Source organism: Quercus suber, unplaced genomic scaffold, assembly GCF_002906115.3.
Source record: "Quercus suber isolate HL8 unplaced genomic scaffold, Cork oak 2.0 scaffold_823, whole genome shotgun sequence".
NCBI lineage: Eukaryota > Viridiplantae > Streptophyta > Magnoliopsida > Fagales > Fagaceae > Quercus > Quercus suber.
Window position 1 is genome coordinate 244,770 of NW_027070253.1, and position 14,575 is coordinate 259,344.

At 33.7% G+C, this 14,575-nt stretch overlaps 1 protein-coding gene and 1 long non-coding RNA gene across 3 annotated transcripts in view; both read left to right on the plus strand.

Moving 5' to 3' along the window:
• Positions 1–14,422, plus strand: part of LOC136064995 (uncharacterized) — a 25,496-nt gene extending 11,074 nt beyond the window's left edge. The window contains exon 2 of the long non-coding RNA XR_010626642.1: positions 13,576–14,422. This is a non-coding gene — a long non-coding RNA (uncharacterized LOC136064995). The remainder of the gene's footprint in view (positions 1–13,575) is intronic.
• LOC112003029 (RHOMBOID-like protein 10, chloroplastic) lies at positions 769–5,459 on the plus strand. Of its 2 annotated transcripts, none has more exons than XM_065767561.1 (9): positions 769–1,001; positions 1,748–2,004; positions 2,216–2,270; positions 2,370–2,450; positions 2,535–2,631; positions 2,710–2,777; positions 3,667–3,765; positions 4,424–4,465; positions 5,030–5,459. In XM_065767561.1, exons 1-9 carry the CDS (start codon positions 771–773, stop codon positions 5,174–5,176), a joined length of 1,077 nt encoding a protein of 358 aa, XP_065623633.1. In that variant the 5' UTR covers positions 769–770; the 3' UTR covers positions 5,177–5,459. The 2 variants fall into 2 exon arrangements, with proteins under 2 accessions (XP_065623633.1, XP_065623634.1); XM_065767562.1 differs by lacking the exon at positions 5,030–5,459 and adding an exon at positions 4,549–4,906.
• Positions 14,423–14,575: the final 153 nt, after the last annotated feature.

Sequence of the window (14,575 nt, forward strand, 5' to 3'; positions counted from 1 at the left end):
TTTTCAATATGTCAAATTAGATAGGGCAGTTCTAGTTGCCAGCTATTGATTTTCGTCATTACTGTTCAGACTTTGCAACCTTGACTTTTTGTTTTTTTTTTGTTTTTTTTTTTTCTCCGAGTAATTCTTGTGCCACGTCAAAAGGCACAACATCGGCCATAACTCGCCACATGAGTAGCTCTCATACTATGGGTTTTAAAAATTAAGGTTTGTTATAGGTAACTCTACTCTAAATTATTTGTGGTTCTAGTTAGCTCAACTAATAAATTTTCTGATGGTTGAATAAGAGATTTGTGGTTTAAACCCTACTTATAAAAAAATTAAATGGTATCTTGGTCTAATGATAAAGAACTATCATCAGAAGTAAATGCCATAAGTTGAAACTTTCTCCAAAAAAAAAAAAAACCTCTAAATTATCTTGTCATCTAATAAAGAAAAGATTTTGCTAATGTGTGCTCCAAAAGCACATAATAATTTTCATTTTTGAAAAAAATTTTTTCGAGAATTAAAAAAGTATTGACAGTTTTTTCAATTTTTGAAAAAATATTTTTAAAATGAATGACTAAATGAAGAATTGAGTTTTTCTAGCAACACACATTTTACCACAATTGATGTCAACGGGTAATTGAATTTTTCAATTATACATGGATGCACCACTTAAGCACTTCAATCACTAATTAACATCTAAGCAAGTTGTAACTAACAGTGTCTCCAAACATTTTATCTAGAATAAAGCTACGATCACAAAAAAATAAAGTCTAGATGGCAATATGATATTAGTATCCTTTGTAAGTAAGGCAAAGAGAGAGGGGGAAATGGTGGGTTCAGCTTTCCCACAGCCATTGTGGTTCAGCGTATCGGAGGTGGGCCCCGCACCCACAAGCCTCAGTCTGATAACCACCGCAGGTTGTTTCCACGTCGGCCACCTTCTCCAACACCGTGTCAGTCACCACCTCCGCCTCGGGTTTCTTTTTCATTCCTCCTCCTCTTGCTTCTTCAAGGTTTTAACTCTCTCTTACTCTCAATAATATATCGCCATTTGGTTACTTAGAAATCATTAAAAACTGCAATTCAATCGGTTTATTTGGGTTGAACTCTCCGTTTTCTAGCTTTTTCATTTTGTGGGCAAGTCAGTCATAAACTAAAGAAAAACAATAGAGACCCTGCTAGTTGATTCTGTGTGTCTCTGAATTTATAATGGATTTGAGGGTGTTTATGTGATACGTATGGATGTCTCTCCATGGACCTTGTGTACTTGTTCTACTTACTAATTGCTTCTAGACTTTTAGTAATATCATTTTCAACCTGATTTCTAAACAAGCAGCTCTATCTATTTTCCTATTTGTTGGGCTGTGTATTTTTTTTTTTTTTTTTTCCAAGACCTCATTCATCTCGATAGGCCTTAGCAACCAATAGACCAATCCTTTTAGGGTTGTAAGGTTCAGTATGTGTGACTCCTTATGACTATATAGAAAATCCCATAATATGCCTTGATTTCAGAAGAGGTTTTATTATCAGGTCGACAGTATTCGAAACTAATGAATATGCACATGCTATCATTGTAGAGATGATGTTGCACTTAATTTTGAAGTTGCTGCCTTCAACTTGATTTTGTTGAAGATTACAATTGAAATGGGTGACATGAAGGGGCTTTAGTTGTTTCAGTTGTGATATTGATGCATTCCCACACAATTCTAAAAATTATTGAGTTTCAAAATTCTTTCGCATTTGATTTTTTATTGAACAGAAAGTCTCTCGTCTTGGTCATGTGCCTAGATTGAAGGATGTGTGGTGTGAAAAAGACCTCCAATTCAAGGAATTTAATTTTCTTCAGTTATCAAAAGATACTTTGACAGCCACATACTCAACTTGTTCATCCTTCTTTAATGGGGGAGAAACTAGAAAGGACTTTGGAAATGATAGGGCATCTCACTCGAAGATATCAAGTAGAAATTCATTCAATGGAAGAAGATGGACCAATATTCTGCTTGCTGTTAATGTCTTGTGAGTATCAGTGTATCATCTTGTCAAACAAGAATAAGATTAGTGTGACGATTCATGGATACAATTCAATACTCTGTTCTATAAATAATAATTAAATGCAACAGCTTTTCCACTTCCTTTTTGTTTTAGGTACATATATTCACTTTCTTTGTTTTTGAAATTTTGCATGCATTGAAGTAAATGTTTATTGCTTATTAAATCGTGTGTGCAGAATTTTTATTGCACAAACTGCAACACAGGGGCAGCTACTATTATGGGGAGCTAAGGTAATAGCACAAATAGAAATCTAGACATGTTCCATCTTTAATATTAAATTTTCATTTTGTAGGCTCCTTACCTTGTTGATTAATTCAAGTTATATACAGATAAATAGTCTCATTGACAAAGGACAATTCTGGAGGCTGGTCACTTCTTCATTTTTGCATGCTAACATTGGGCACCTAATGGTCTGTTTTAAATTGTACTGCTTGATATTTCTCACTTTATGTCTTATTAGCAGTATCTAGGTCTGAGAAAATTGTCATTTTTAGGTTAACTGTTATTCTCTGAATTCACTTGGTCCTAGCGCGGAGAACATCAGCGGTCCTAGGAGATTCCTTGCAGTTTACTTTGCCTCAGCAATTTCAAGTAACAGCTCATAACCTCTGCACTAGCCGATCAAAATTGTTTATCTAATTGTATTCTGATTAATTTCAAGAAAATCAGGTTCTGTGATGAGTTATTGGTTCTGCAAAGCGCCTGCAGTTGGTGCATCAGGAGCGATCTTTGGATTAGTAAGCTCTTGAACTCTGTATTATTAGCCTTTCTACTTGCACCAATGCCCCATTTAATAATATAATAAAAAACCTCAGAGAAAAATATTCCAGTGAAGTGAGTTTCAGTGAGTGCTCCTAAAATTTTCATTATAGGGAATGTAGTACCATATATGGCTGCACTTATCAAAATAAATAAAAAGAGCCATATTCAACCAAAAACATAGCCATATATGGCTGCAAATGCAGTTTTTTTTGTTTTATTATTCCATTTTCAAAAGGCCAAGTACTCCTTTTGGGCTGGGTTTAGGACTTATGCTTATGGGATTCATCCTTCCTCTGCTTCTGCAAATTATTCGTTTTTAAAAATAATAATTAAAAAAAAAAGGTACTCTACTATTGAATTTTACAGTGTCAACTATGTAGTTTTAACCTCTCCATTAGGACCTGATTGTCAGAATGTTGATTGGCCGATTGGCTTTGTAAAATATTAACAAGAAATTTTCTTACTACATGAATTTAAGAATTTTATCTTCAGATGCTATATGAGTTCTTATATTTTTTGTTTTTACCCCTAGTAACGCTACTTCCATGACATTTTCACAACAAATCCTAGGTGGCAAGTTGTTTTTGGTATGTAAAAAGTGATGTTAGTATTGGGCCATATGAGAACTAATAACAACTTACCACCTAGAAATTTTTGTGGATAACATTACTCTTTTTACCTCCCCACCTCCTCTTTCCTTTAACAGTTGAAAGGGTAAAAAAGATGATGCAGAATTTTCTGCCCTAAATAAATTTGGAGTATTTTTTTAAGACTATAAAAATAACAAGCTATGTTCAACATGTTTTTCTTTTCTTCTTCCTCCTTTTCTTCTATCTTTAGTCAAACTTCCAGTGTTTGATTCAGGTTGGAGCAGTTGCTGTGTTTACCACAAGGCATAGACAACTGGTTGGACGTGGCAAAGAAGATCTGCAACACATAGCACAGGTTATTGTTCTGAATATGGTATGATCCACGCTTCCATTATCCATCTTAAAATGTTAAGCAATTTTTATTCAGTAAATAAAAAAAAGAGGGGGATCAAACAATGACAGTTCACTGTTGAACATTTCTATTTCTTCCAAGCATTTTTTTTTTTTTGATAAGTAATGAGACTTATATTCATCATGAAAAAAATGCAAAATAGCCATTACAGGTGTTCATGATGGTGAACACAAAAACAGCGAACTAAAGCAACAAAAAAAGAAAAGAAAAGTAACTTAAGGGGCACTTCTAAGGGTAGAAAAGAACTCCAAAGTAGAAGAACAGTTTGAAGATCCCCAGCACTTAGCCCATTCAAAAAGAGTATTTTGACGAAGCGCTTGTAACTGCACAAGCGTTCTCTCCAGAGCCTCAAAAAAGTGCCGGTTTCTTCCAAGCATTTTGAATCAAGTCCATTAGGTTGTCCATATTCTCTGCATGAGTCTAGGTTGCTGTCTTAGAGTGATTCATCTAAATCATTACTCCACCCAAAATGTATTATGATTGTTATGAGAGCATATATGAAGAACACAGTTTCATATCATTCAGTAAGTGGCATATTGGGAATAGGACACTTTTTTTTTTTTTTTTTTCTCTTTTGTGTGTGTGGTTGAATTAATGGCATTAAGTATATGTGCTGCAGGTGATTGGGCTATTTTCCAAAGGCATTGATAACTGGGGACATGTAAGTCATAAGTATAATATCAGCATTTCTTTCGAACTAATTGATGAGTATATAAAAAATGTAATGTTTTGTGAATGCTCCAGCACATTCGTTGATACGTACTTCAATGTACATTCAAAGAGAGAGAGAGAGGGAATGCTATAATGCCTTCAGTTAACACACATTATGCAATGGCAGATCAGGCATCCTATGCCATCAATCTTATGGAAACATTTCCTTGATATTGTTGTGGCTTCTTTTATTAATTTGATTGTGTGCACTCTCATGTGGTGGTTTATAAGTAACTCATCTCCAAATTAAGTTTTGCATTAATTTTGGTCATTGTTGGTTTTGAAGTTAATGAAAAAACCCGAGACTTCTAGGATATACTTATATCCTGTATGTAGATTGTAACTTCAATTGAAAATCTTTGCAATAATCCTTGTATACCAGTTTCAGACAGACAGATTGTAAGTAGACAAGACAGCTAAGTTATCTGGGAGCATTCATGAAAATCAATCAAAACATCCCTTTTGTCTTTAAAAATTATTATTACTATTTTATTTACAACTTTTACAACTTCAGTTAGGAGGCTTTCTTGGTGGAGCTGCTGCATCATGGCTTCTTGGTCCTTCATGGAAGTACGAGTCCATGTCAAGTGATGGTCGAAGAATTTTTGCTGACAGAGCACCGATATTCTACCTCATTAAGAAGAAAAGGGAACAAAAGTGATTCTGTATTGATTTCTAGGCAAAGCAAACTCTTATTGCTCGTAGTGAAATACGTTTAAAAATTATCATGCTGGGAAAAGGTGCATTTCTGATTGCTTATTCTTTGTCAAAAATGAGATTTATAAGTTGTTCCTCCTAGCTGCTGGATACGTTCTTATATTAGCTAGTATTCTTTCAAGATTGTCTGATATATGTAGCACAGCTGCACAGTATCTATATAAGGCAGTAGAGATGATGTTTAGAGATAGTTTTTCCATTTAACAAAATTCAATATTCAAAGACTACTGCTAATCCCCACTAATACATATTATAGAAGAGGTTTAAGAACTGCATACGCCCATTGCCTAACCGACTGCCAAAGCCAAACCATAGGTTTTATTTTTAGTGCTACTGAAAAGAAGGTTGGTTCCATATCTTGCGAATATGCATTTGTATTGCCTGTTTTGCCATAACCGTGCCTCCTTCAGGATAATGTGGGGTGCTTCTCTCCAGTGAAGCTTGTGGAACGTCTGCTTCAAGGTTTTGAAATCTTCCATCAATGCTTCTGAGGCTCCTGTATTAGCTTTTACTAATTTTAGGGAAGTTGCTATTTGTTCTGATTGAACCAGAATCAGAGCTTATCTTAAATCCACTTTCCACGTTCCATAAAGTGCTTCCCTAAAGTGTTACTTTGTGCCAAGAGAAGAAACCTCGGATAATGGGCGGTGTTTTTTTTAAATCTTGGAAATCAAGTGAGTTGCATTGCATGACAGCCACAGGTCGTTGTTTCATCCATTCATAACGTTGCTCTCAACACAACGCACATATCAGTTCCACGTTGGTTAGAAGGGATTGCGGGTGTTGTGCAATCCTCCAGAACCAGAACTGCTTTAGCATCCTTATCCCACCTAGCATTCATCTAAACATGGTATATCCTACCAGTCATCTAGCACTCCATGCTTTGTATAACCAAGGGCAGAAAACATATTAAGGAGCAAACTCAAACAAGACAGTAAGATCTCATTTATCCAAAGGTAGCACTCATCTATAGCATCATGGTATCAACCAAGCACATTCATTATATTCATCAAACACATCATGTTCTTCATCCCACTCAAATGCGTGTTCACGTAACCATGCATGACTTACCTTACTTACCTCACTGCATAATCATCACAACACTTATGCATTAATGCATGTTCATCTTCTTATGCATGTTCATATAATTCATCTAAGACATAAACCCTAATTATCAATCTAACAATCAAGTCATGTGAAGCATATTATTCTACTGATCCTAGACCTAAACATATGAAATCTAAGTTGAACAAACTCTAAACATGTGATTTAAACAAAGCAAAACATTAGAAAATCAAAACCCTAAAATTGGGGTTTATGGGCACAAGTATGTGCATGCATACATGAAGTATGCGTACGCATACCTTGAGTATATGTACAAATGCATGAAGCATGCGTATGCATACCTACCCAGAAACAAGTTTTAAAAGCAACAACAAAACAGCAATTAAATTCAAGTTAGCATGCTTCTAATTATGAAAGCTATAAAATCTAACTACAAGATAGAGATATCAAAGCAATAAACAATGAAATACAAACAAAATGAGAGAGACAAGGTTAGACCCTTACCCAAGATGGTCGATACCAGCCGATTTCGGGCAATATCAACCAGTACTGGGCGTATTGGCCGGTACCAAAAAAAAAAAAAAAAAAAAAAAATTTTTTTTGAATTTTTGTAAGGACAAAATGGTGGCATATTTGCATTAACTTATTAGTACTATTTGTTTTCTTAGTATGTAATGAACAATTAAGCTTTCTGTTTTTTATTGTGTGTGTGTGTGTGTGTTTTTTTTTTTTTTTTCCTTTTCTTTTAATTGATACTAAAGTCTAAAATCATGAATAATTTGTTTTGAATTGAGGTAATGTTTTATAGTAAACTTTTATATTTATTATAATATATATATATATATATTTATAAATATAAAAATAATGGTAAACCCAAGACGGTACACCGGTACAGACTGGTACCGAAATATATCATTCCACTAGTCAAACCGATATAGTCTCTGGTACGAGATTGACTCCCTTGCCCTTACCTCAAATATAAGAACTCTTTGAGCTTTAATTTGACCGTTCTACTCTATCAATCTAATCAAGACAAAACCAAAAGTTCTAAAATTAAAACTCGAAGGTCAAGACCATAATATGTCCCAACCAAGTAAACTTTAACTTGAGGATGTTTTAGAATAAAAACTCACTATTTTTTAGTGAAGTAGGCGTGTTGTGGGAAAATAGCTTTTGGGACCTTTGATAGTGATCAAAGAGGGATGCAAGGTGGCCTCTAGCTGATGTGGGACTAGCTTTGCATGAATTTTACATCAAAAACATTCCATATAAGTCATCTGAACCCTACATGTGCACAGATACTCTAAGTATGAGTACGCATGCTAACCAACATGCGTACACATACTTAGGATTCTTGTATGTTTTCCATTACCAAAACATCTTCCAAGCTAAAGACTTATAAGATTAGGCCTTAGACCACCCCTAAACTCTAAGTGATATCATCATTGAGGAACGAGGGCTCGGAGGTACAAAATGAGGTGTCCACAAATGCCTCTCTTTGGATTCATGAGCTCTGCTGAAGAAATCAAAATAAAAAGAGATAAACCATTTTGTTTCGACATACAGTTTAGGCTCAACCATACACACATGAAAAACAACATGCATACATTGGGCTAGGTTCAATTCTAAAGAGTCGCATGGGATTCGTATGTCTGAAGTCCCATGGTGCTGCTTAGAAAACGAGTAGTGACAAGCTCACTATCCAAGAGCTTGATTTGCCAATTGTCAAGCAAAAGGTAAGTGACTCTCTATTCTAGAGTCACTAAAAAAAAAAAAAAAAAAAAAACTTGGCCAATGGTTGCAAGATGGGGAGATCACTCCACCATCTACAAACATCACATAAATCAATTGGGGGTGCTCTTACGAGCTAAAAAGGGAATGTATCTTTACCTATCAAAAAAGGGAATGTATCTAGGGTGTTAGTCTACGTTTCTTGCCTCAAATTTTTCTTGGTGGCACTTGCATTAACCTCAATAATATCTAGTGTTCTGGGTGGCTCTCACCTCTATCTCAATCTCTTCTGTATTTTGGGTGGCTCTTGCCTCTATCTTAACCATATTTGTGTTCTACCATTGTTCATTTCTAGGGTGTTCTAAAAGTATCTGAGGACATGTGTGTACATGTCCAATTCCAAAAAGAATATGTGCACAAAATTCGATGTTATGGTGATCTTTTGTTATCTTGGTGAAAAAAATCACTTGAAGGGTTTTCCAAATGTCCTGAGGTCTTTCTGTACTTTCCAACTTTCAAGGGATCCATGTGTGATTTTCGCCCAATGGGGTTTCTTTGTAATTTCCAACTCTCCGAAGGTCTTTTATGCAAATTCTAACTTTTCTTGACTCACTAGAGGGAAATTCAGCAATTTCCAATCCTTTGAAAGGTCTATGTGCAAATTCTAACTTTTTTTTATTGTAATTTATTGACACTCGGAGGTATGCATATGCAAATTCTGATTTTTTGGATCCACTAGGAATGATTTTGTAATTTTTTGATTTTCCTAGACTCCTTGGGGATCTTTTTTGCAAATTCCAAGACTTTGAGGTTTTTTTGTTTTTGTTTTTTTTACTAAAAACATGTAGTTTAGTAGAGTGGCCTAAACTACATGTAGTTTAGCCATCGGGTATCTTTCCCGCCTCTTCATTTTCCTAACGTAACCGTTTCTTTTTCTTTTCATTCCCTTCTTCTTCATTGTGAGCAATCACGACCTTGGCCTGCCAATTTTTCTCAAATTGGACCTAACCCACATGAACGGGTGTGATTGTGATACACAAAATGTTGAATTCACTGTAACTTCCCCCTAGATCAAGGGTTTTACATGAAGTCGTCACTTATTTAATTAAATGGAAAAATAAGAAACCTTATCTAGAAAAAGTGCTTCAATTGTATTAATATGTATGACAATTTGCATCAATTTTGTAACAAGAATTTACAATGCTTTGGTCCTAGATACAATCTAAGAAAATAAATTACATTGCTTTTTTTTTCCTAGTTACATTCTAAAGAAAATTTAAATTTACACAGACAAGAGTCTAGTATAAAATCTTTGNTAGGCTCATCTTTGTTTTGGTTGAGGACTAGGCCTATGTTCTCTCCATTTGAGCCTTAGGTCTATCTTTAATTTGTCTTGGCTTTGAATCCACCTTGTTATTCATTTAGGTTCATATATATGCCGCCTAGGATTATTAACTTGTTTGATTCAATGTGAGGTCCCTAATTCCTCTCTATCTCTCGTCAAAGTTGGAAGTGGAGCTTTGGTTGATATAATTGGTTTCTTTCTTTGCCCAATTCACAAAAAATTGCATGTACTATTGCTTTCCGTTCGTTGAAAATCCTATATAATTTACATACCACATACCAATGAAAGTTTCACAATGTCAAATTTGAGTGCTCCCACCAAAGAGACAACGAGTAAAAAGCAACATAATAAACAAAATCAACATGATCGGTTTTATATTTTCCTATTATTTAAAAAAAAAAAACCCAATTATTGCATAACTACATGTGATTCGCGTATTTGCTTGTATTATATTGTATCTAGGTCACTTAAAGGTGTGGATGTTACAAACTTACATTTCATTAATTAATTTTATGTACGTTTTATTTTATTATTGTATATTTTTAGTATATTTATTATGTGGATATCAAAAAAATTTAAAAATGCTATTTTCTAAAATTAATGATATTTTTAAATAAAAAATATTTATTCTCCCAGCACACATCAGCACATTGAGAACATACATTAATTAATGCCCTTTTAATTTCTTGTTCTTGTTCTTTAGTGTCTGCTAAAGCTCGAAGTGCTGTGATATGGGATGTTAAACAAGCCCCCAAGGCATCCATGGTCACATGTGTTCACAGAATTTGTGATCAACTTGGGATTTTCGTAGAACTTGTTTTCTATACAATGATGGTAAAAAATATCGAATAGATAAGCCCAAACCAATTTGGGGTTTTCTCAGTCGGCTTTTTTTTTTGGAAACTTATACTTTGATTTGATTGGATTTACATGAAAACATCGTGAGTGTGATTTGAGAAGAAAAATATGAGAAATAGACGTACTTTTTAAACACGTTCTCCCCTCCCCAGTATTAGTGATGTTATATGATACAAACAATGGATACATGTGTTTCTCATAACCCTTGAATTAATGAAAACGATTGTTTAATAATATTTGAGTTAATCCAATGTTGCCCTTAAAAAATATTACCAACTAGTCTAGTAGTTATTGAGACAAAGTAGTTTTTTGCTTTCTCAATTTCATATTTTATTATTGTAAAATGTGTTCTTGTACCTATGAGAGTCTTGGATCATTTATGTCTTTGAAGATTTGATTTCATTAAAATGTTTTTTATTTACTTTGGTAAAAAATATCGTAATTTATATTGAAAATGAAAATTTTAAGAATTTAACTATGAAAATCATAAAAGATGTTTTTTTAGAAGAAAAAAAAAAATTCATCTTTTAGAAATGCTTTTATGAATTTGATTCTACAAAAGTTTTTTATTATTGAGCATAATTTTTATAAGAGTACTAAGTTAGTTTTGTTAATATTTTTGTACATGCCTAATATCAAATTAGACAACTTTTGTATATTCATGTTAATTAAAAGTTGATTAGTTCTCCTAAAAATTTATCTCGTAAATATATATATATATATATATGTTAACGTTAATAATTTTTCTACAATAAATTTATAAATTATGACAAATTGTGAATCATAGCGTATTTGTTACTTTAGGCCCAATGTTTTTTTTTTTTTCAAATAGGTCTTAATACACCAAATGGGCTATGGTCTTAAGAACATTTGGGTTATTGTAAACATTTGGACTTTAGGACAAGCCTCTTACGTTTGAATACTTCTTTTCTTTTCATCCTAAATTGTTAGGGTATAACACAACCTTTAGGTCATCTTTCTAGTTTTAACCTTTTCTTTATATTTGTCTTTGAAATTAAAGGCCATGATCACAAATATATGGTTGAACAAATAAGAGACATCAAAAAGGTACCACCTTTAGATAGGATCTAAGATCACTCTATGTGTGGGTAGGTTCCTTAATGCTAAAAGGACAAGATCAGTAGGTCACAAACAATTAGGGGTTTCAAGCTCCAACCTAGGGCCTAAAGGGATCCAAATGGTCCTTTAATAGGCTATCTTATACACACACATGCACTAATCTTATCCTAGCATTCATCTAAACATGACATATCACATACATCTCATCACATCCTATTGCGCGTATAAACATGGCATATTATCATGGCATCTTATGTTACTCATCCATCCCATCACATCATCATGGTAAACACATTCATGTCCTAACATACATCTAGGCATTATTCATAACATCATAGGTCACAAGATCACAAGCATATCATCATATCATCATAGCAGCAACATCGCATGGCATCAATCAAACATTGCATCACATATGTTCATCATCGACCAAGTGTGCATCCTCTTGCATAATGCATGTACTTAGCTTCACTTACCTCACTGCATCATCACAACAACACCTATGTATCATATGCATGCTTATATTCAAATGCTTGTTCATATTGTTCATCACACATGTAAACCCTGATCTCTAAAATTGGACTAACCAAGCATTAAAACATGTTATACAACTGACCTTAGACCTAAACAAAAATAAACTGACTTAACTAGAACCCAAAACATTCATTTAAACTAGTAAAACAACAAAAAATCAAAGAATAAGAAAATTCTAAGTTTCTGAGCTAAATTTGCATAAGCATCAGCATGCGTATGCATGTTTGTGGAGATACATATGCATGCTTGTGTATGCGCACACATTCTTACCCAAAAACACACAACATGTAACACTCAAGAACTACATCCTATCTAACCTATCAAGCTTCCAATCTACAAAGCAATAAATCTAATCTACAAAACAGGTTATTAAAACTATAGAAGTAGAATAACTTATAGAAAGCAAGACGAAATGAAGAACAATAGTTCACAATATAGAGCTCTTTAGAGCTTGATTTTGACCATTTCCCTCGATCATTCTACAAAACAAAATACCCAAGAGGTTAGCAAGTTTAACTAGAAAGCTTAGACCCAAATAGGTCTCAACCAAGAAAATTTAACTCTAGGATGCTTTTTGAAGTTAAAATCTTCTTTTTGAATCCCTTTTTTAGAGTAGATTCGGTGTGTTTTGGGAAAAGCACTGTGTGGCCTTTTAATAGTATTCAAAGAGGGTTGCATGGCTCTTCCCATTCGATGTGAGATTAGCTTTGCCACATTATTCATCAAAAACTTTATTTAAATAACTTTGTAGAACCATAATGCGTATGCTTGCTCGAGCTTCAACCATCCATGCATAGGTAATGAGCCTGCATATGCATGCTTAGGGTTCGTACCTCTTCCAAAACATCCTTCAAGTTAAAAAATTTCTTTAACTAGGCCTTACACCAGTCATAGACCCTTCTAGTGATATCGTTATTGAGAAACAAAGACTCGAGTCGTAAGGAGTACAAAATGAGGTGCTATAACTAAGATAGCCTATTAGAGGACCTTTTTATAGAATTAGGATATGAAACATAATGAGTGGAAGTCAACCCATGGGCAGGGCGGGATTGTGTATTTAACATCTTCTCATACTCGTAGCTTAACTCTAGACATAGATTCTGGATATAGAAGGCCATCTGCTAGGGGCCAAGTTTGGTTCTTGAACCTAAGCCTGGTGTCTACTCCCACTAAAACCTTTGCCTCTAGAGAGATAAAAGTCTATTTAGAGAGAAAGCATAGCTCAGAATGATAAAGTGAAAAATATTCTTCTATTCCAAAAAATCAAAGATAGCTACTTAGATGAAATCTAAAGTTTTGTCAATGATTTTCCATTTTTCTTTGCTCCGTTTTTGCCTAGAATAACAAAGATGGATTGACGTTTTAAATTGAAAAGGTTTATAAGTATGAGGCTTTAATTGAGGAAATTAAAAAAAAAACATGAGACCTAATATGAAACATGATATAAAATATTAATTGAAGCAGTTTGATAACAATGGGGGCTTTAATTGAGAAAATTAAAAACATAAGATCTAATATGAAACATGATATAAATTCTAGGTATTTTTATGTAATCTTTCCTTATCAACATGGTTTTCTTTTAGTAAAACTTTTACAAAATTTAGAAAATATCTAAAATATTACTCCAACTAAAACTCAGTTATTGATAAATTCATGAAAGTTAAAATGTGTAATTATATATTTTAAATTGTTTTAATAATTTATTGTATTACTGGATTTTGTGTATGTAGGCAAATGGGGTGCGTGAGATAGATCTGAGGCTAGCTCGTGTGATGACACATGGGAACATGTTCATACGTATGATGGCACAAGGGGCATGTCACGTGTGGAGATGAATCGCAAAACCTTTGGATGACGTGTGAGTTAACATATGATGTAATTTTACGGTGATTCCTTCAGCGTTGTGTGTATCAACTGAAAATCCTCAAAATTTTTTTTTTTTTTTTTTTTTTGAGAAACTCAAAACAGTATTTGACTGGCTTGAATCTTTGAAGGATTAATATTTGCTTGAACGACAATGAAAAGATAATTGGAGGTCACATTGTCGAGGAAAGAAAGGGACTCATAAAAACCTTATTTTAATACTATGTTAGAATTTATGTTAGGATTGCACCAGAGAGAAAATATAAAAAGGTAGAGAGCAAAAATAGAATTAACGTAGTTCGACGTGACAATATTCGTAAAGAAAGAACTATAGGTCTAACGGTAGACTAACTCAAAGGAAGAGTTATAAATTTATAATGTGCAGTACTGATATTGTAGTACAAATGATATAAGTAAATGTAAATTACCTCTATAATAGGCTCGGTTCTTGGGCTTAATATCTCTATCATTACCCTGTACTGTTGTTCCCGTTCCAAGAGGTTAAGGTTGAGATAACTCTTGGAAGATTTCATATGAACTGGTATGGTATAATTTCACTTTAGATTGCATCCATCAAACTTCATCTATGTCACATGAACGTTTTCACAATTAAACCCATCAAGCGAAAGAAGATCTCAGAGCTTACATAATTGCTTCCATGGAGAGAAACTGCAACATGAGGACAAAAACTAATTGTCACTTATTGAATAGAATCAGGGGCGGAGCCAAAAATTTTGATTTGAGGGGGCCAAGTTATAATGTTAATATATTATTTAAGACAAAACTCTACACACACACATATAAAAATTAATTTACTAAGAGAATTTATCATCTTCTAAATTTTAATGAGCATACAAAAGTCATGTA

What these genes read in the sequence shown, in the direction of transcription:
- LOC112003029 (XM_065767561.1), top strand. Translation starts at nt 771, where the DNA reads ATGATATTAGTATCCTTTGTAAGTAAGGCAAAGAGAGAGGGGGAAATG. An exon ending in CCTCCTCTTGCTTCTTCAAG is followed by an intron (nt 1,002 to 1,747) that starts GTTTTAACTCTC and finishes TTTATTGAACAG; the next exon opens with AAAGTCTCTCGTCTTGGTCA. An exon ending in TACTATTATGGGGAGCTAAG is followed by an intron (nt 2,271 to 2,369) that starts GTAATAGCACAA and finishes AGTTATATACAG; the next exon opens with ATAAATAGTCTCATTGACAA.